The following is a 22,011-nucleotide window of genomic DNA, read 5'->3' as shown; positions in this document are numbered from 1 at the left end:
TCGTCGCCCGAGTGTTAAATATTTAGACGTCCAACATTCGAGCTTAGAGCGTCGAAACCGAGCGTCGGAAGTCGAGTAAAAAATAATAAAAAGACGAGACGGCAAATTAGTAATAAATCAACAATGACCAAAATACCCCTAGCATCGGAATCCCGAGTGCTAGGGGATTAGCCGAGCTAGCAGCCCGCACCATGTGCGAGACATGCTAGCAAGGCGTGGCTAGCAGCCCGCACCATGTGCGAGGCATGCTAGCACAGCACGGCCAACAGCCCGCAAGCAGTGCGTGGCGTGCTGGCGTGCGCTGCTGCTAGCAGCCCGCAAATGTGCGTGGCTAGCTAGCAGCGCCCTCGGCATCAGCAGCCCGCACTGATGTGCATGGGCGTGCTGGGCCGAGCTGGCAGCAACTAGCAGCCCGCACGGTGCGAGGCTAGCTGGGCCGTGGGCTTAGGTCGGGTAGAAAGGGGAAGCTAGTAAGTATGCTTGCTTTTTGGTGTGGACAAGTGTCACAAGGAGAGGAAAGAGTGGGGAGCAAGTATGGTCCCCTCCTCTCCAAGTGGTCCATACTCCTCTTTACATATGACTAGGACACTTGTTGATTTATTACTTGCTTATATATTTAATTTAATTTAATTTAGCTTTAAATTAATTTGTGGAATTTCATGAATCCCACATTGATGGGATAGAAATTCTCACTCATACTTTCCTCTATAAATACCAACCTTGGGATTTGGAGTAAAGTGCTTGAGTGGGAGTTAGAAAGAGCATTCCATATTTTGGAAAAACTCTTAAACTCCATTAACACTTGGGTTTTGGTCGGACCTTGCTAACTCTAAGGTAGCGGACCTAAAAAATCGTGTTCGTCCTTTGTGGGTGGATACCGTTGGAGGCACGGCATTTGCGATGCTCAAGGCTTTCAAGTAAGAGCCCGTTTTGAGAGGGCGAAGCTCGCTTCAAGGGTATGATTCGTTCTTCCTTTTCTTGTGTTTATTTATTTATGCTTTATGGTTTTATTAATTACGAGTGGTTCCTTGGGTCGGGGTTGTTTCCGCGGTGAGTCGGACTCACCAAACCCCAACAGAGATGCTTTTGTAAATGGTGGATTTAGAGCTTGGAATAAAACAGATGCATATGATAAGCATATTGGAGGACATATGAGTGCCCACAATCAAGCTATGGGGAATTTAAATGCTTTTGAAAAATCAGAAGGGTTCCATTGCATCTGGTTTATCTAAGCAAACTGAGGATACTATGAGTAAGTATCGAAAGAGACTATAAGCTTCTATTAAGTGTTTGAGGTGGTTATTACTTCAAGGGTTACCCCAACGTGGTCATGATGAAAGTGAGTCTTCGTCGAATCGAGGTAATTTTTTAGAACTTCTGAAATTTCTTGCAACTGAAAATTTTGATGTTCGGCAAGTAGTTCTTGAAAATGCTCCGGGTAACTCTCAAATGACATCTCCTACTATTTAAAAAGATATCATTAATGCTTGTGCAAAAGAAACAACCAAAGCAATAACTGATGAATTGGGAAGTGATTTTTTTGCTATTCTTGCTGATGAATCTGCTGATATATCTGATAAAGAACAAACGGCTCTTTGTTTGAGATACATAAATAAAAGAGGAGGGGTGACTGAGCGCTTTCTTGGTATTATTCATGTTGCTGATACCAAATCTCTGACACTAAAAGCTGCAATAGAATCTTTACTTATGGAGCATTCTCTCACTTTTCTAGAGTTCGTGGTCAAGGTTATGATGGTGCCAGCAATATGCAAGGTGAAATTAACGGCCTTAAAACTTTAATTAAAAGTGAATGTGAATCTGCATATTTTGTTCATTGTTTTTCCCATCAACTCCAATTGACTCTTGTTGTCGTAGCTAAGAAAAATGCTGATTGTGGGTGGCTATTTGTTGATGTGCTTGCACCATTATTAAATTTTGTGGGTGGTTCACCTAAGAGAAAAGAATTTCTTCGACAAAAACAAGCTGAACATGTTGTGGAGGCACTAACTTTGGGTGAACTTGAATCGGGAACTGGTTTAAATCAGGAGCGTAGCTTGAGTAGACTTGGCGATACTCGTTGGGGTTCTCACTTTAGAACCATTTTGAATGTGCTTAGTATGTATCCCATGATTCTTGAGTCACTTGATGACATTAGAGCTATTTCTGATCGTGTTGATAGGAATAAAGCTGAGTCACTTACTCACTTATTGATGACATTTGATTTTATCTTTGTGGCACATTTGATGAAGAGTATATTTTCTATTACAAATGAGTTGAATATGGCATTACAAAAAAGTGATCAAGATATTGTGAATGCAATGACAATGGTGGATGTAACTAAGAGACATTTACAAGAGTTACGAGATGATGGTTGGGATTCTCACATGGAAAAAGTAACCACATTTATGGTTAAGTATGACATTGAAATTCCTAACATGGAGGAAAAGTATGTTGTCTCAGGGAGACGATAATTTCGTGGTGGTAGGCCACAAGTGACTAATCTTCACCATTTTCGAGTCGAAGTTTTTCTAAGTGTCATTGATCTACAATTGCAAGAACTTGATTATCGATTTGATGAGGTAAGTAAGGAATTACTTATATGCATGTCTTGCTTCAATCCCATTAACCAATTTTCTTCTTTTGACATTAACAAATTGATTCGACTTGCTAAATTTTATCCCGATGAATTTTTGAGTGTTGAAATTTCTTTTATGGAAAATTCACTTAAAAATTTTATTGTGGATATAAAAAGTGATGAGAGATTTTTGAATTTGAAGAACCTTAATGAGCTTTCCATGAAACTTGTTGAGACACAAAATAATGAAACTCATCTGATAGTATACATGTTTTTGAAGTTAGTGTTGCTTCTCCCTGTGGCGACAGCAAGTGTTGAAAGAGCTTTTTCAGGAATGACTCAAATTAAAAGCAAATTGCGCAATAGCATGGGAGATCAGTTGTTGAATGATGGTTTGGTTACTAGTCTAGAAAAAGATTTGTTTTTGAATGTAAGCATAGATGCTATCGTAAACCGATTCCAAAATATGAAAACTCGACGAGAACAATTGTAACTTTTTAAGTAGAACTTTGTTATGATTGAAATTTTTTATTACATTATGAATTTACCTCAATGAATAGAAGTTTTTTTTAAAAAAAATAAATAAATAATCGTCTATATCCTTTTATGTTGGTAGATATTGGTGCCCCCCTTTGTTGAAAATCCTAGATCCGCCACTGGTGATGTGGCATTACTTTTATTATTTTTTTTTTTGTTTGCAATTAATGGTTCCACAGAAATTATAATTTTCTCACTCATATTTAGGTCTCTTGAAATATATATGGCGGGATTCTAAAATTTTCATTCACCATTTTGAACATTTAGCATCCATGTACAGCATTATAATAAAATATAATTGGTCTTTTTATTTTTCACCAAAAAATATGTTTTTTTTTTTTAAAATCGTTGACATATGCTTCATTAATATCATAAGTACTTAACTCCTTGCATAATTTGCAATTTTGCACCCGAGAAGAAAAACCAGTTTTGTGCAAAACATTGGGCTCATTCCAGCTTCCAAACCGAATACCGCTCTAGGAATTAGATAAAACTAATAACGCAAAAAAGTACCCTATCCAAACCATTTAACCTTCATCTTTTAAACACGTGGCATTATGTCATCGGCGGTGGACTGCCACGTTCAAAACAGATCATAATCAGTTAATCACATATTATAATCCAAAAAATAAAAACAAAACGAGCTAAAAATAAATAAATAAAACCACCAAACTCCTAATTTTATTACACGGATAAGATCATTGGCAGATCCTTATCTAGCACCACAAGCGAGACTCAGTCCTTTTTTCACAATCCACGTCTTTACACGTCATCCTTGTTTCCCTTTTTTTCTCTATATATACCACTCTACCAACCCTTTTTCTTCCTACAATTATTTATTCTATCCAAATCTTTTTTCTGTCAAATTTTATCCGAAATTATTTATTTTGTAAGAATTATCTAAATTTGCTTTGTTTTAGAGCTTTAATGGCGGCAGTGAAAGGTTTATCCTCTTCAATTTCATCTTTTTCTCCATTGATGAAGAAGAGGAAGAACAAAACGAGCAGAAATCGTGTTGCGTTTGTTTCTGCTTCGGCTGCTACTACTTACGCTGATCCTTACCAGACTCTTAGCGTTCATCGCGGAGCGTCTGAATCTGAGGTCAAGAAGGCTTTCCGACGCCTTGCTTTGCAGGTAATTTCCTTTGATTTTGCTTTAATATCTGTGCTTCACTCTAATTTTTCATTTTTTTTTTTAATGTTTTGTGAAAATTTCATCGATTTCTCTAATTTTATTTTACTGTCAATCTGGTTGTAGATTCTTATTTTGTGAAAAAAAAATCGGTTTTCGTCTAATTTAAGAAATTTCAACCGTATTTTAGCTGTTGGATTAATACTGTATGTTTTTTCTGCCTGAGTTGATTTTTTTTTTTCTTATTGATGCGTATTTTGCTTAAAATTGAGGTTTTTCGCCAATGAATAATTATTTTTTTCCCGTTAAGTTTCGTGAAATTTGCTTTAATTTATTGGAAAGGTTTGATTTTGAGAAATTAATTTGGATCTAATTTAAGACATTTCAGCTGTAATTTACTGAATCATGTTGATTTTTGTGGAATTTGAAGGGGTTTTATGGTAAATCTAATTGGATTTGTAAAATGTGGTGTTTACAGTATCATCCAGATGTATGCAGAGGAGATAATTGCACAATCAATTTTCACCAAATCAATGAAGCTTATGATGTAAGCAATACTGATTCTTTTCTTTCTATTATTCAATTTCCAAATAGAAAAATTCACAGCACAATAATCTTGAACAAGCGTAGCTTAATTGACTTTGAATTTGGTGTTAATGTAGATGTTAATGAGTAATTTTCGAGGCGAAACAAAAGAGGAAGAAGCAGTGGAAGCATATTATGATCCAGATGAAGGATTTAGAGGAACAGACAATGACTCAGAATGGGAATTATGGGAGGAGTGGATGGGTTGGGAAGGTGCTGGAATTAGAGATTACTCTTCTCATGTTAATCCTTACATTTAATTTAATTTAATTTTTTCTAGAGATAGGTTATGTTAGATTGATTAATTAATCTGATCAAGTGTACATATTCGTCTTTGATTAAATGAAAATGGTTTATTACTGTAAATTGAATAATTTATATGTTTACTTTTATGAGATTTGAGAACCAAATCAGCGATCAATTTGTTGTTATCAGTCTCTTGTACATATTAGCCCTTCACCTCACCTTAAAAAATTAATACTCCCTCCGCTTTTAAATACTTGCTTCATTTTTATTTTTTGCACTACTCATATGTCTTACTTTGACTAATGTTTGTGATTTACTGATTTATTTTAGAAAGTCATTTTGCGCAATTGTAGTTTCCTTTACTTCGAACTTGTAATTGGTTCTTTTGTCTTTGTATTGTTCGATTACGATTTCTTATGTAAGTGTCGTATGGCTTATTATTAATGAATTCACATCTCCCCCTTCAAAAAAAAAAAAAGATTTATACATAAGAAAAAATATAGTCTTGTGGATACTTGTTGGAATCATCTCAATGGATAGATTATTAATTTTCAATTGTTGATAATTAAAGATATTAGTGTTCAAAGATTAGCATCGGCATGCATGTCCAAGAGAAATGGAGCAAGTATTTAAAAAACGAAGGGAGTACTACTCGTACATATTAAAAGTAGTAGTAAAAATAATATCAGTTCACCAAATTAATTTCAGTTTAGTACAATTCAGTTTTTTTTAAGAGTAGAATTATAACAGAAAATTGTAAAAATAATTAGTCTCTTGTACATTATTAGTTTCTTTTAGATCGATAATTTGATACGATTAGCAAAATTTTCTACTCCGTATTTGATATAAATGGAGTATACATATTACCACTACTTCGTATATTAGTGATGGGATGAATTTTGGCTGATCTTATTTTAGCCTTTACCAACATTCCAAGAACCAAATAGTCTTAGGGCCTGTTCTAATAGACTAAAATCAACTGAACTGATATAAAATGAATATTTTATAAGAGAAAGAAATTAGGAGCTGAGCTGCCTGAACTGAAAAATAAACGTATGAGAATATGCCCTTAGAGACCTTTCAAGCAGGGGCGGATCCAACGAGGGTTCAGCCGTTCAAGAGGTTCAACTGAACCCCGTTGGATCCGGAGAAAAATGGGAATTTTATTAAAAAAAAAAAAAACAGAAAAACTATATAAATTATGTTTGAAACAAGTATATACAATGTTTTGGGTGTAGCTCAATTGAATAGGTTAGAGATGAGTTGGGCAATAGGTAATGGGTTTGAGGCTGTTAGGATACATTTTTAGTGTTTTTTTTTCTCCCTTGGTTGTATCACAACTGTTTCATAGTAGGTTTATTTCACCTCCTTATCTAAACTCAAGGCAAGTCTTCTCATTAAAATGAACAACCTAAGTTAGAGAATAGCCAAAAAAAAATTGGAAATTTATCTAATCATTTTATTTAGCTATTTTATTGAAATTTGGAGTCATTTTGTCATGTACTTGTGTATTGATATTTATTTGAACACTCTATTTTATACTTGAATACTCGATTTATATTCGTGCATTCGGATATTGGGTGTTTGATGAAGTTCGAACTGCCTAGATACAATTCCTGGATCCGCCGCTGCTTTCAAGTCACTTAAATTCAATGCTTTGACAAAATTCAAATGTAGAACTTTGACCAATGATATTTTGTGTATAAAATATCTACAGTTTCCAATTGAGTGTATAAAATACTTATAGTAACCAATTGAGTGTTGGTGCAGTAAGAAGGACCGTGTATTCGATTGCCTACAATAATTAAGAAGGGAGTATAACCTAACTACCTAGAATTAAGCCTCGAAATCGGATTAGTTCTAAAGCATTAAAAAAATAAAAAATAAAATAAAAAACAAAAAACCAAACCTAAACTTTACAACAAATAACATTATTAAAGCATGGTTCGTTCCATGGAAAAACAAATTCACAAAAGTTACAAATACAAGAACAAGATAATTGCTCACCCTGCCAAATGTAACTTAAAATTATCATAAACTTATTGATTAACTTGTAGTAAACATGTATTTAAAGCGTTTTTACTAACAATTTATGTAATCCCCCATACTTTAATTTAATTATAATTTATTTATATATTATTCTTGCAATTATATTTATGGCAATTTCATTAAATAAATTATTTTTATGAAAGAATTTAAAATAAACTAGTGTATTTTTATTAATTTACAAGTAATTCTAACATAGCCCAAAACCCAAATACTACTCCTAATCTAATTAGGAAACCCAAAGCCCAAATAAAACCCTCAAAACCCTCACTTTTCTCCTCCCTCTCACGTAAAAAAAAAAAAAAAAAAAAAAAAGAAAGAGCCCTCTCAATTTTCCTCTTCTTCCTACTGAATTCACGAAGCAAAGAAAAAAAAAAAAAAACCTGCCGTCCCTGTCGCTGCCAGCACCACCGCCCTGCCGCCCTGCCGCGCCGCCCAGCACCACTGCTGCCGCCCCCTGCAGTTTGCCTCCTCCCCTCTCTTTTCCCTTATTTCTCCTTCTCTTATTTCTTGTTATTTTTAATTAAAGCTTCAATTTTATTTGAATTCAATTATGAAAATTATTGTTATTAGGCTTTGATATTATGTATAAATTACAAAAGATTATAAATTTATGGGTTTTGTATGTTTAAATTATTATGTTAATTTTCAGATTTGGTTATGTATGAATTTAGGGTATTAAAGTGTTGATTTTTCATGTTTAAAGGCTTAATTATGTACTAAACAAGTTACTTAATTATTCTATGTTCAAAGTATGTCAAAATATGATTATTTTGGTTGTATATAAATTTTCAGATTTAATAAAGTTTCAATTTTTATGGATTAGTAGTGTTAATTTCATGTTTTTATGCTTCTAAACCTATAAAATATTTATTGTGGGTATTTTGTGATTGAAAAAGCTTTGAACTTTATATTCTAATCTTAATAAAAATTTTCAGATTTTATACCTTTTATTTTGAAGCCTCTAATTGCATTGAATTGATATATTCTTGGGTTTTTAACACACTAACTTGCTATATAATGACTATTTCAAGTAATTATGCTTATGGGGTTATTTTATATATTTAAAACAAAATTCCAGATTTAATTACCTACTTTAAAGTTGCTGTAATTTGATATAAAACACTATGTTTTCATAATTCTAGCATGTAAACTTAAAGTTGGGATGTTATATTACTAACTTTGATTTTTGGGGACAATCTAAAGACTTTGTTTTGGTAATTTAAGAGGTTTTAAAGTAGTTTAGTATTGCTGTAATTTTAATTGCTTTGGTATTGATTTATTCCTAATTGTTTGGTTTAGGAGAGGACTTTGTAGAAGGCGACTTCTAGTTTTAAAGTGGTCAACCGGATTGTTTACACAAGGTACGTACAAGATACGAAACCTTGCTTGTAGGTGCATGTTTAAGGACGGATCGAGAACTTAGTATCATGTATAGGATTGACTGGGTTAAATTGTCTGGTTATACATTGTGAATTTCAAATGATGTGCACTAGTTTATAATGCAAGTATTATTTGTGCTTTATTTATGCAAGGTGCGCTTAAAGGCAAAGGTATGTGTTTGGTGTAAAGATCAAATTATTACTCGTTCAGGATTATGTAAACAGGATGAGTAAAGGAGAAATTCAAGTCTTGTAAGACGAGGTTAAGGTTTTGGGGTGCCTTATGCACTCAAGGTGTTTATACACCGAGGTAGTAATGGAATAAATAATAAATGTTGCTTGCCACTAATAAATCAAGAATTGAAATTGAAAAGTTGTTTTACTTGATTGAATTGATATTGGATTGATTGTATTGTTATGCATATGAGTCATCACCAAGTCTAAACCTGTAAATCACGTAAAGTGCAAGATGGATGAGCAATAAAACTCTGGATTGGTGCACTTCTGGAGTAATGACAATCAGGGGTTGGGGTACATGGGGTATTAGCCGTGTACTTTTCTCGAGGCCGTCTGATCTACGAGTCTCTTATTTCAAATATTATTTTTCTAAAACTAGGAGTTAGGTGAGATCTCATACTAACTACGATCACGGAGTCGCGCCCGTGGTCGTTGGATGTTTATTGATGTTTCCGAAAGGAGACATGGGGTTTTTCTGTATTAATGTTCCAAATGGGACATGGGTTGGACAACCTTGTCTATTGCTAAATCCAATGAAATAAATAAACGAGTCAGTTAATATTAAATAGTGAGGTCTTGATAAATTTGTGAATCAAGTCGTGAATTGAGTCTATATTTAATGATGCTTGTGCTTGAATATTAGTAGCATGTTAGGTATTTTCTCAATTCGTTTTCGCAACTTGTATGTACTCAGCTTTGCTGACTGCGTGCTTTTGTGTGTGTCTTTCTTTGGTCATGACCTTCGCCTTTCAATGACCCTGTGACGATCCAATTTTTACACTTGTAATATTGGGGAGCAGAATAACCACAGGTTCTTACACATGCAGCATTCATCAGGGTTGTGGGATCTTGAGTAGAGAGTTGGTTGTTTCCATATTATTTATTTTGCAAAGTTTGAATTTAATTTAATTTGTTTTTAGTTGACGCTAATTCTTTTGAGTTTGAAGTTATTAGGACTCTGAATTTAAACACTTACTACTTTTATTGGGTTTTGAATAAGGGCCTTAATGGTTCCAACTTGTAATACTTATTTTGATTTAATTCCTTTGTTTTGAGGTTTATTTAAAACTGTTTTGGTTTTCCGCTGCTAATTTCTGAGATAGCCTTAACGTTTGAACACGTGGCGGTAGCACACCAGTAATTCTCTTGAAATTGTTCAGGTTACATACAGGTTTCTCACAGGTTTTTAAGAGAGAATTATTGGGGTGTTACAATTTATAACTATAACTAAAGTAGAAACCGCTGACATCACTATTGCTTATGTATCAGCTTTTTATTAAAAAATTTCCCGCTTAAACTATGTGTGACATTATCCTCTTTTTTATTTTATTTTTTTCTTTTTCCTTTCAAGATAATAGATAAAGCTAATGTTTGGAAAAACTATATCATTACAAATTTTCATACACTTAATTTATTTTTTATTAAATCGACTAACAACATATATTTCTTATAGTGAAAAAAATTAGGACATAATCGGTGGTTGGCTCTTTCATTTTTTTTCTTCTTTCTTCCTATATTAACCACTAAACACTAATGCTAGCATTTTTAAAAAAAAAAATATTTTAATTATGAATTTAATTAGAATATTTAACATCATGTCTTCTAATACAGATGATCAAATATTTTATTACTAAAATCGTGCATCGTACGGGACTAACCTAATACTATAATATTTAATTTCCAAAAATGAATTTATTCATACCTATAATAATTATGCAACAAATCCCCATATCTCACTCTCTTTCCCCTTTCCAAATTCTGATCATATTCATATATTTTTTTTCTTTTCATATAAATCTCTATTCCTTATTTATATCAATTGAAGATGAAAATTATTATAAACAATGATATATCGTCTCAATTTTCTACAAGAAAGCTTAAATCATCATCAATACTATATACTAAAAGACACACTAGCAATGACACGTGCCATCTCCTGGTGTGTCCTTAGTTAATTTTTTTTTTATTTAAATAAACTACTTATTAAGAGCGTTATCATTGGTGATTTAAACTAAGAACAAAATACTTCTCTCCTCCTCTCTTCTAGGGTTTCTCCAAAATTTTGGCCGTTTAGGCCAAAAATAGTCTAATTTCTTCAGAAATTATACTATTTCCGATCCTTTTCCTTTAATTTTATTTAGTTTTGCAATTTAGATTTCAATAAATCTACACAAGTAGTGTAGATACTCGTTCGTCTCCCTATGGTGGAGTGTCTCCTGATGGTGGAGTCGTTAGTTTTTTATTACTACACATATTTATAGATTACCGTGCATGACACGGGATCTAACCTAGTTTTTGTTTACATGCTCGAACCCACACCTAATTGTTTAAAAAGGAAAAAAATGTGGAAAAACTCCCTCTTTCTTAAAATATTTCCAAAAGTAAATTCTAACACTACAAGAAAAATCACTTTTCGTAGCGATTATTTCGTAGCGATTGTACATTCGCAACAATATGCAAGTATGTTTGTGAAATAATTAAGGATGTCGTATCATTTTTACAATCGCCATGGTTTTCCCATATAAAATCGATACAGAAAACATAATAATACATATCCACACTATTTTTACACATTTATATAATTTTGAGAAATCGTATCATTTACAATCGCCACTAAATCCTAAAAATCGATACGAAAAGCCTTTTCAATACTAGATATATAAATATTGTTTGACAAAGATTACATAAAATATGTCATAGCTTATTGGTGAAACATTTAATATAAGAGTTTGAGGTTGCATGTTCGAATCTTGTAAAGATCATACGCAAGTTTTTTTTTTGAAGAAAATGAGTTAGACATTTATAGCGATTGTAATCGCTACAATAATCACCACGATTGGATGTAGTTTTTCATATCGATTATTGAGGCCAACCCCAGCGATATTGAAAACCACTACTAAAGGCTAAGGCAACGGGAGATATTGTATCGAATGACCATTCGTTGGGAAAGCTTTTTGTTGCAATTACAATCGATACTAAAGGTTAAAATAATCGCTACGAAAAGGTTATTTTCTTGTAGTGTAAAATAAAAGGAACAAAAGATAAAACCCTAGAATCCTTTATATTGTTCTCCATCCATTACTCCATTCTCTCTCTCTTTCTCTATTCAGTATATGATCGAACTCATGACCGATTTTGCTTCATCTTAGGCTCAGGCGTTTTCTTTATTCTCCCCTTTTCTTTACTCAAGTGGGATATCTAAGGTAATTTCCTCTCGATCTTCTAGATCTCGATATGAAATTTAATGTTTCTTTGTTATGAAGCATGTCAAAATGCATATAGGATATGGACACGATAGGATCCGATTTATTTTTAATACATGGACACAAATAATAAAAAAAAAATTAATTTAAAAATGTATCATAATCAATAGAAAAATTTGTCTAGGACAACCTTTTAAAAGACAATTTTTGTCTAGGACAACCTTTTAAATTTTTCTTGGCAAAGTCAGACCCTATTATAATTTTTTTTTGTTAACGACAACCAACCCTCATTTTCAGGCGTTGACCCTCACGTGACTTGCACGTGACCCTAATTTCTCCTAATTGTACCCCACCATCATACCACCGTCATCATTGACCACCACCATCATCACCGACCACCAAAAGAACCACCAACACCATGAACACATTCGAGACCAGACCACCAACATCAAGACCACCATAAACACCTTCGACATCGGACTATTACAACCACCAATCTTCTTCATCTTCTTTACCGCCGCCGCCACCACCACCATCACCAGCCACATTCTTCTTTGTCTCAATTAAGGATCTCAGATCGACACGAAAGAAAGAGAAATGGGTGTGAAATCTTAGAAAAACGATGAAAATCAATTAGATCTTGTAAACACAAATTTTAAATCTGCAAAATATAGATTCAAAATAAATGTAACAAAGTGTTAATTTTATTAATTTGATAATTTTGGGTACAATCTCTAATTTTCTCCTCTGATTCGATCTCCACTTTGACTTTGACGTAATTCACAAGGGCCATCGAGGCTTGATCTCGATTGAAGATTTGATGCAGAACTTTGACTTATTGTTGATGTAGACCTTTGACTTGTTGTTGATGTAGACCTTTGACTTGAATTCTTGATTGAGGGCCGACGAGGCTTGATCTCAATCAATGACCATTTGATGTAGAGGTTGAAGTGGTGTTCTTAATGATTTGAATTCCTTCTTTCTTTCGTGTTGTGGGCCGTCGAGGATTGATCTCTTCCACGGGTGATCTTTTAGAGTAGAACGACACGTCAAATGCTTGTTGTTCTTCCTCTAAGTTTTGAGAAGATTTCTTTGGAGAAGTTTAGAGGTTTTAGAGTATTTGAGAGGTTTTCTCTGTATTTTGAATCTCTTTGTTTTCTCTCTCTTTTTAGGTTTTTCCTTTCTCTAGGTTTTCCTCCTCTCCAAATGATGTGAGAGTGAGGACACCCTAGGGTTAGGGTTTAATGTACATTGGATGTTGGGCTTGACAATAATATAACAATAATTAAAATGGACTAATTTAAGTTATTTCACCCAAAATAATTAATTCCAATTAAAAGTCAAATAAACATAAGTCAATACTTGACTTTTGACCGTATCATATCCAATGTGGCACTTATATAAAATTTACGTGCCTACAGATCTAAAGCTAGGGTTGGTATTTTTGTAGTAGATTTTGATTTGCTGCGGTCTGCGTGGAGGGTGAGTGATTGTAGGATGGGGTCTTGGGATTATCTGGTGGTGGGGTTTAGGGATTTCGTTGGTAGTGGGTTTTCGTTGGTGGTGGGTTTTAGGTGGTGGCAGGGTTTCAGATTTCGCTGGTGGTGGGGTTTCAGATTTTGTGGATGGTGGATTTTAGGTGGTGGTGGGGTTCTAGTTGTGATGTTGGTGGTGGCCTGGTAGGGGTGGTGGTTTGAGTGGAGTACACATAATGGTGGTGAAGGGTGTCAACGCTGGATTCTGGTGGATTAACGCTTGAAAGTAAGGGTTGGTCGTCGTTAACAAAAAAAAATTATAATAAGGTCTGACTTTGCCAAGAAAATTTTAAAAGGTTGTCCTAGATAAAAAATGTACTACATATTTCAAAAAGTTATCCTAAACAAAAAAATGTATTTTAAAAGATTGTCCTACACAAATTTTCCAATTCAATATGGGTATATTATTTTTGAAATACCCAAAATAATACAGAGTATATGGGATTAATATGAAACCGAGTGACGCTAACTCTCAAACCCAATTCTCCCTCAGACCCGCGACAACCTATCATCGTCCGGCGGCGAACCTGCACATAAAGTCTTGGTGCTAATTTGCTATATTTCCCGTTTTGGGTGTAGTAGCAAATTAGCCCCAACACTTTTATTGCAGGTGTAAAGTAACCCCATAACTTTTACTTGTAGCAAATTAACCCCACAACTTAATATAATTGTGCAATCAAAACCTATACATCAAATTTGAGCAAAATCACATTAAAATATATAAATTTCATAAAATATACTCCAATAAAAGACAAAAAAAAGTTAAAAAAAATTAATTACATCCAAAATATTGTACATATACATTAGCATACATATTAAATACATACTATAAAATATAGAAATTATCGACACTGAAATATGACAAAGGGCGAAAAAATTAACGGAATTTAGCAAACCATCATACTTGATTAATCTCTTCAATTGCTCACATTTAATTGAAATGGTAAGAAATATAACGCATGTATAATACTCTTAATGCTTATTATTAATACAAAAAATTAGCATGTTTTGATGAATTTATTGTTAAATAATGATGCTCAGATGTACGTTGCACGATATGTTAAGTTTTGGGGTCCATTTGCTATAATTAAAAATTAAGGGGGTAATTTGAACATAGACTTAAAGTCTTGGTGCTAATTTCCTATATTTCCCGTTTTGGAGCATTACATGGGAGCCATATCATCACGCAGAAAAATTTCATAAATAGACTCAAATTGGAGACATCGCATTTTCTCTCACTAACTTTCTCTCTCTGCAATGGCGGCGCGTGGGAAGGGAACCGTGACATCACTATCTTCAATGTTCCCTGCTGAGGAAGCTCAGAAAGCCGCCAACCTCGTCAACGACACGATTTCGGAAAAGCTCAAAGAACTCGACAACCTCACTAGCTTTGTCGCTGACAATACTAACCTTATCAACCTTGTACAACGTCTTCCCGATGAACTTCATCACGATATTCAGGTATTTTTCTTTTTGGTCTCGTTCGAGTTTAGGTTTAGGTGTGTTCTATTCAACTTAATTTATCTTACTACACCTTTTTATATTGTACGGGTTTAGGGTGTGTTTTATTCAACTTGTAATATCAGTTGAATAGAACATCCCTTGAGTTATTATTGTTTATTTGGGGTGAATTTACAGGTTCCATTTGGGAAGGCAGCATTTTTTCCGGGTCGTTTAGTTCATACTAATGAATTTTTGGTAATTTGATCTTTTATTTTTAAATTTGTTTTGTGTATTTTGGAAATTGAGTAATGGTTAATTAATTTGTTGTGGGTGTATGTGAATTGGTGAAGATTGAGCTCAATTTGTTGACATTTTTTATTGGAATTTTGTTTATTATGAATGGGTTTGCAATAATTATGTGCATTGTGCAAAGGAGCTTACATTTTAGCTTACAAATTTATGAAATTTAGCTGTAATCTAGTATTTTCTTATGTTTGTCCATGAATTGCTGATCTATGCAATGCAATTTTGTTCCCCTAGCTGTGCGACTTACTAATATGTTTATTCCCTCGGAATGAGCAAAATTTATACTTAATCCACCATAGGCAAAAACCTGTATTCATCGTGTGTATTGGATAGAACTGTGTTTTGCCACCCCAAATTGGTTAAAAATCAACCTCACACATGGATGAATTGTATGTGATTTGGAATGACTAGCCTGTCATGTTAGCTTAATAGTCTCTATGTGAGTAGTTAACCATATACCGACGTAATGTTGTAACTTGTAAGCTTGTGCCTTTTGCTCCTAGTGTGACATTTTTTGTTTGTAAGAATTGAGTTATCATCCGCAAAGTTAAACTAAGAAGAAGCCTGTTTGAGTGGGTATCAGGTTCTCCTAGGAGAGAATTATTTCGCGGATAGAACGGCCAAACAAACTGTTGACATTCTTAAAAGAAGAGGGCAGGGGTTGGAGTCGCAAGTTGGCTCCCTTAAGGCTGTGATTGAAGATCTCAAAGCCAAGGCCTCATTTTATGACAGAACTGCTGCTGAATCTGAGGTGATTTTTGGATGAATGATGCTTCTATGTAACTTTTCGTTTATATGTCTTTTTAACTTTTGTTTTTGTATCTGCTCAGTTTAGCTTTTCTGTGCTTATTGCAGGAGGGTCTTGTGGAGATCAGAGAAGAGTTAAGTGATGATGAAGATGCTGGTGGAAGTATGTCCAAACAGGCTAATTTCCTTTCTTAAATTGACGATGAATTTCTTCGATGGAAGCATTGTCTTATGATGTTTTCCATGGTTATCTGCTAGTATATATATTTTAATTAGCCTGAACAACACATTGTTAAAGGTTTTTTTTTTTTTTTTTCACCACTTTTTCCTGTTGGTGCTTGAAGGATTCCCCTCCCCCCTTCATTAATGAGGAGTCTCATTTATGTGCTTTTACCAAAGGCAGTATGGAAATATTAGTCCCATGGTCCTTAACTACGTCTGACATTGTACTACTCCGAAGAATTTTCTTATATCTGTTCTTAGTCTCTGCCTCAGTGCCTCTGTGTACTTTTGAAGGAGAAGGAGGGGGGGGGGGGGGGGTCAGGTTAAACCTATCATATCAATTATTTGAGTTTTTAACTAGCTTAGGATGAGGTATTTGTTTTTAAGCCCAGATATTGCACAAAACAACTCCAAAATTTATTCAAATTTCGGTAAGATTTCTAAGATATCATAAGCAGAATATGTTTTTTACATAACAGAGTAGCACTTCTATTTTAATGTATTGGAAGTTGAAATTGGTGCTTTTTTTGTTTTTATTTTGCTGGATTTTTGGATGCTGCATGCTGATTCCCATATTAACAGATATTTACTGACTTTTGTTTAAGAGTTGTTTGACCTACCCTGTTCCTCCCATTACCTTATGCTGGTAGCCTAGGTTTGCGATTTGCATTAGCTAAAAATCTGTCAGTAAAGGGATTGCTCACTTTTAATACGCATGGAATATCAGGCCCAGAAAAGGCAGAGGCTGCTAGTGTGTGTGAAGTTGGTAATCGTAGTAGACCTGGGGCAGTTGATGATGAAGATTATGCTCGTATCATGTCCAGGTTTGATGAGCTTGAGAAAGAAGAACTTGAGGAGGAAGAAGCAGATACTGAAGAGCTTGGAGACGTTACACGTGATGAAAACTTCAATAACTTGGTAAATCACTAATCAGTTTTAATTACTTTCTGTAGAAAGCAATAGGTTTTGGAGAATTTAGTAAATCAATTTATTGGATCTTGCTGCCGGAGCTATTTACATCTAAACTGTTGACCAATCAGGACCAGGAGCAATCTAAAGACCATCATCATGCCAAAGTTCTCCCGGACAGAAATACTCTACCAAATGATGCTGATAACTTAATTGTAAGACTTGTTATGACTTCCTATTATATGCATTCTTGGAAGACTATTTTTTGTTGTGCATGTTGACTCTTCCTGCAAGCTGCTTACATCTGTCGTTTGGCATCCCTTTCGTGCAGCATGAAAGTTTGAGTTTGCAATCTATGCATAAAGGTACCTTTCTTTCTCCATTAGAGTTTACTTTTGAAGTATGATGTAAGTGCAAAATAGCACTTGGCCCCAACCCCGGCCCTGGTTCTGGCAGGTGTGATTGTCTGGATTTACTGTGAAAGGAAGACCTTAAAGGCTGCTTATTTTTCCAAGTAGTCCGTGTTTGGGTTTGGACATTGTTGTAGGGTTGGGGTATCTGATTCAGCTTTGTTTGCTGTCCTATCTCTTTCTGTCAATTGTATTGATGCTGATATTCTCACATTTATTATTATGATCAGATGAATCCTCACGTGGCAAAAATTTGCTGCAAAATCTTGTTGAAAGATCGACAGAGGAAGATTATGCCCCTCCTGTGATGAAGAAAAGTATTCCATTTGAGTCCAAGTCAAAATCTGAGGTATACATGGCTTTTTCTTTATGCCCAATACACATCTTTCTGCTGTGTATCATATTTACTGGATTTTTTGGGAAAAACCCATGGGCTATCTTGTACTTTTGAAAAATCAGGTGCTGCCTTCCACATCTAATTTTATGCACAGTTTATTCCTAATTAACATCTATGTTATGCACAATGTATTTGAAGCACAATGTCAATGTTTTCCTTCAAATCATGTTTACACGGCTGAAGAGTGCATAGTTTTTTTTTAACGTATTTAACTGTATTTATTAGTGTTTGTTAAGTTCTGAAAAACTTGTAACTAAATGTGTCCAAATAACTGACTAGGTAGAACTCCTCTTTAACGTCAACATTGTTCACAAGTCACAACTACAACAAAGCCTTAGTCCAAAATGATTTGGGGTCGGCTAACGTGAATCATCATATGGAATCGTTCAAAAAGGGACTAGCAAATATTGTTCACAAAATAAACATAAAAAAAAAAAGTTATGTTGTTGCATACATTGTGCGTTATTCAAAAGTTCAAGGATATAGTGTGCACAAAGTAAGATGTGAAACTGTGAAAGGCATCACATGAAATGTGCAAAAGTTCAGAGGTGTCTCACTAGTTCCCAGGTAAAATACATGCTTTTGAGAGTGACCTCCAAAAAATTTACTCCATATTGAAATCTACTACATATATAGTCTTATTTCTCAAACGCTAAATACTCTCCCTGCAGAAGAATGATAAGGAAATTAGTTTCCTCTGAATTTTGTGAATTTTTGAAGCAGCTTCCAATTGGGACTGTTACTTGTATCCATCCAGTAAAGTAACCAAGCTGCAGTCTGACAAAAATAAATGTCACTGGAGAAAGAATATGAGGCCTCTTAAATTTCTGTTAGGTGTTGGTCGAAATTTGTGTATTGCTTCTAGTTAATTGAAATCTACAAGCTTCCTCTTTCCTTGATTCCGTTCTCTTTGCACATTGTCTTGCTAGTGTTTGGAATTCCCCACACATGTAGCTGTCTCAGAGAACTCCCAGCACTTCACTCAGACTTCCATCCTTTCAGTTGCTTTGAGCCTTTGACCAGTGCTTCACATAACCTATCCTTTTATCCCCAGCCACCAGAATTTGGGGATTTACCAATATAGTCAATTAGCAAGGCATTGCTAATACCACCACAATCACCTTTTGACATTGGAGCAGTAGTGATGGCTTCAGATTTGTTGAGACAAAGCTCAAAAATTATACCATGTCCATATGACTTGGCGAAAAGGAAAATGTTCTTTTAGCTTGTTTTTTTTCTCGTCTCCTCACTCTTGTTTTTGTTGATAGTAGTGGCATTTTGATCCTTGGTGGTTGTATACTTGTATTGGGTCACCTATGTACGGTGGTCATGTTGAGTGGTTGGATAGAGAGGAAGCTGCAATGGGTGACTAGACTTCAGCGAGGAGAGTGAGGATTATGTGTTGCCAGTGTTGTCCTGGTTGTGGACAGAGGGAGATGAAGTGGTGGTGCTGGTAGGTGTTAAAGGGACACAACATGATTGTGAAGGGAGTTCAAAGGTGATAAAAGGGACACAACATGATTGCGAAGGGAGTTCAAAGAAGGAATAGTGAGGCGTTGTAAGACTCACTGTGACAGTGAGAACTCTCTCACTGATGGTAAAGGGTTTTTCTTTGTTGGGTGAGAAAGGGGCGACAGATGCGGGGATGGCTTTGAGTGTATTCATTCCTTATCATAGCACATAATATTTTCTTTGTTGGGTGACCAAGGGGCGACAGATGCGGGGATGGGCTTGGGGGGTATTTATTCCTTACCTTAGCACATATTATTGTAAATAATAAGAGGAAGGATACTTCTATGTGCATTCTCATTTCTTGCACCATTTTCAATTGACCTATCTTAAATTAAACAACCCCTAAATGTGATTGTGGAAAGTAGGTCTAAGTTTCAAGAAGATTAGTTCTCCGTTGGCTAATAAGGAGGGCATGTAAAGAGATTAGATGAATGCAGAGAAGATACTACGTACATCAAGTTGGATTTGGGGAGGCTGAGTGTGACTATGTAAAATTGTAGTTGTCCAAGGTAGAGGCTCTAGTGACTAGCTCGATAAATAGGTAATAGCACTAGCCGCTCATGTTTAGCTTGCTGATCCATGTAGATGCAAATCCTAATTTCTGTTGTTTTTTCTTGTAATTGGATGGTTGGTGGCTGTCAATTTTCTGCGTTTGGTTGTGTGATGATTGTTGTGTCTTTTCATTTTCACTATTTCAGGCTCAAATTATATGGAGTAGGTCTTAAGTGGACATGCTGATTGGGTGGTTGGAAGTATCTTCCATGACTAGACTAAAAGTCTCTTGCTTTGCGATTATAACCTAGATAAACTGCTAAACACTGCTTGATTATATCATTAGAACAGTAATATGGTACATGCTCTTATTTCAAACCCATTTCTTAGATTTCTCTATATAAATTCTAGTAATATAGATAAACTGCAGTAATATAGATTTCTTTATATTAACCTAGATAAACTGAAGTAATATAAACCTAGTTTCTGGCTGTCAGATATAGATTTCCTTATATAAAGACATAAAATAGATGAACTGCAGTAATATAGATTTCTCTATATGATAACTGATCCCATCCCTTCCTATTTGGCCTTCAGATATGTGTTCCAACGCCTAAACCAGATGCTAGCAATCGATTGTCTATAGACTCTAGACCCAATACAGATAGTCTCAAGGTATGTCTTTTGACTGTCTCCCTCTATAGTTCATCTCTCCTTATTGCCAAGTACTGATCTTTCATTCACTGCAGGCCTTCACTGGTTCTATCATAGAGCGGACAGATAATTTGCAAATTTCTCCAGATAAAGAAACTATTGATCAGGTTACTATATTTTTCTCTGGTCTAATCATCATGTTTTACTTTTCATTCATTTAATAAGAAGTTATGTTTATATAATGCAGCCATCTAATCCTCAGCCTTCAAAGCCGGTATCCAGATTCAAGATGCAGAGGAGGGCTGTTTAGATTTGAATCATGCAGATATCCTAGGTATTAGTGTAAATTGTAGAGGATACAATGTGTCAATGTGGTATCTATTCTAGCCAAGATTGGCATCTATTGAAGTTAGTAATGTTGACTTGTTATGCTGAGAAGCAAATTTTGTGGGATGTAATATCTGCTTGTCTTGGATCTTGACTGTATTGATTCTTAAATTGTTGACTTGGTAAACTATTTCTTTTGTTTTGGTTGTATCCTTGTACTCCCTCCGTTTTTAAATACTTGATCCATTTCCTTATTTAGAAAGCTTTTACAATATTTAATTTATTTCTCTCACTTAATTGACCCAACATAAATAATATTTTATTAATTTCATATTCTCTCTCCTCCAATTCTCTCCACTACTTTTACTTTATACAGTTTTTATTCTTCCATTTACCCCACTACTATATTTTATTACTTTTCCAATTTCTCTTAAAACTCCGCGTATGGAGAAATTGAGCAAGTATTTAAAAACGGAGGGAATATGTGATAGCCCACATACAATATGTGTGGGCAATTTGGCATAATGGTTGTGGTCACTGGTCAGAAAATTAAGGCCCACTTTCCATCAAAAATTAAAATTTGAATTTCAATCCAAAATGTGAAACTCTAATACTTTTGAAATTGAAATTGTATTTGCCATTTCCAATGTAGCATTATTTTATGAATTTATGCATATTTTATGAATTTATTTTTTTTTTCTGAAAAATATTTTTTCTATTCATCTTTTTGCCTGATATTTTCTCTAGAAAAACATACATACGGAGTACTACGTAATTTTTTAACCAGGTATTGTTCAACTTTTTTGCCTTAATGTTGTTCAGCAATTTTCTTGTCGTCATATCAAAATCCTTAAAACCCCATTATTACCTTTTTGATCTTAATTAATTTTATCCATGGCATCCAATATAATGGAGCTTCTTTAGTTTTGCCTCTTTCTCTCTCCTCCTCCCCTTTCACTTTGGGTTTTTTTTTAAACAAATGTAGCTTCAGGAAATGCAATCGATTTTTTTTTTAAATTTTTTTTTTATTTGCAGAAAATGGTGGAAATACAGTCAAATTCAATCATTTCTTTTTAATGAATTGACATGTAAATTAAATGTCATGTTAATGGTGA

The 22,011-nt window shown here is 34.5% G+C and overlaps 4 protein-coding genes across 5 annotated transcripts; all 4 read left to right on the top strand.

Annotated features, from left to right (window-relative positions):
• Positions 1-1,185: 1,185 nt before the first annotated feature.
• Positions 1,186-2,471, top strand: LOC145574467 (uncharacterized). Its single transcript, XM_081632258.1, has 4 exons — positions 1,186-1,252; positions 1,313-1,438; positions 1,499-1,773; positions 1,881-2,471. Exons 1-4 carry the CDS (start codon positions 1,186-1,188, stop codon positions 2,469-2,471), a joined length of 1,059 nt encoding a protein of 352 aa, XP_081488384.1.
• Positions 2,472-2,603: 132 nt separating this feature from the next.
• Positions 2,604-3,068, top strand: LOC145574458 (uncharacterized). The gene has a single exon (XM_081632245.1). It carries the CDS (start codon positions 2,604-2,606, stop codon positions 3,066-3,068), a length of 465 nt encoding a protein of 154 aa, XP_081488371.1.
• Positions 3,069-3,938: 870 nt separating this feature from the next.
• LOC145586452 (chaperone protein dnaJ 8, chloroplastic-like) lies at positions 3,939-5,249 on the top strand. Its single transcript, XM_081643296.1, has 3 exons — positions 3,939-4,246; positions 4,722-4,790; positions 4,906-5,249. The coding sequence occupies exons 1-3, from the start codon at positions 4,040-4,042 to the stop codon at positions 5,086-5,088; spliced, it is 459 nt and encodes a 152-aa protein (XP_081499422.1). The 5' UTR covers positions 3,939-4,039; the 3' UTR covers positions 5,089-5,249.
• A 9,377-nt stretch (positions 5,250-14,626) lies between these two features.
• Positions 14,627-21,106, top strand: LOC145599410 (uncharacterized). Of its 2 annotated transcripts, XM_081655801.1 has the most exons (11): positions 14,627-14,938; positions 15,116-15,175; positions 15,810-15,977; positions 16,082-16,136; positions 16,923-17,113; positions 17,236-17,319; positions 17,436-17,469; positions 17,745-17,863; positions 20,513-20,590; positions 20,665-20,736; positions 20,817-21,106. In XM_081655801.1, the coding sequence occupies exons 1-11, from the start codon at positions 14,735-14,737 to the stop codon at positions 20,877-20,879; spliced, it is 1,128 nt and encodes a 375-aa protein (XP_081511927.1). In that variant the 5' UTR covers positions 14,627-14,734; the 3' UTR covers positions 20,880-21,106. The 2 variants fall into 2 exon arrangements, with proteins under 2 accessions (XP_081511927.1, XP_081511933.1); XM_081655807.1 differs by lacking the exon at positions 15,116-15,175.
• Positions 21,107-22,011: the final 905 nt, after the last annotated feature.

Source organism: Chenopodium album, chromosome 2 (genome assembly GCF_948465745.1).
Source record: "Chenopodium album chromosome 2, dcCheAlbu1.1, whole genome shotgun sequence".
NCBI lineage: Eukaryota > Viridiplantae > Streptophyta > Magnoliopsida > Caryophyllales > Amaranthaceae > Chenopodium > Chenopodium album.
Note: the sequence above shows the minus strand (reverse complement) of the source record. Positions and strands in the feature narration are given on the sequence as shown.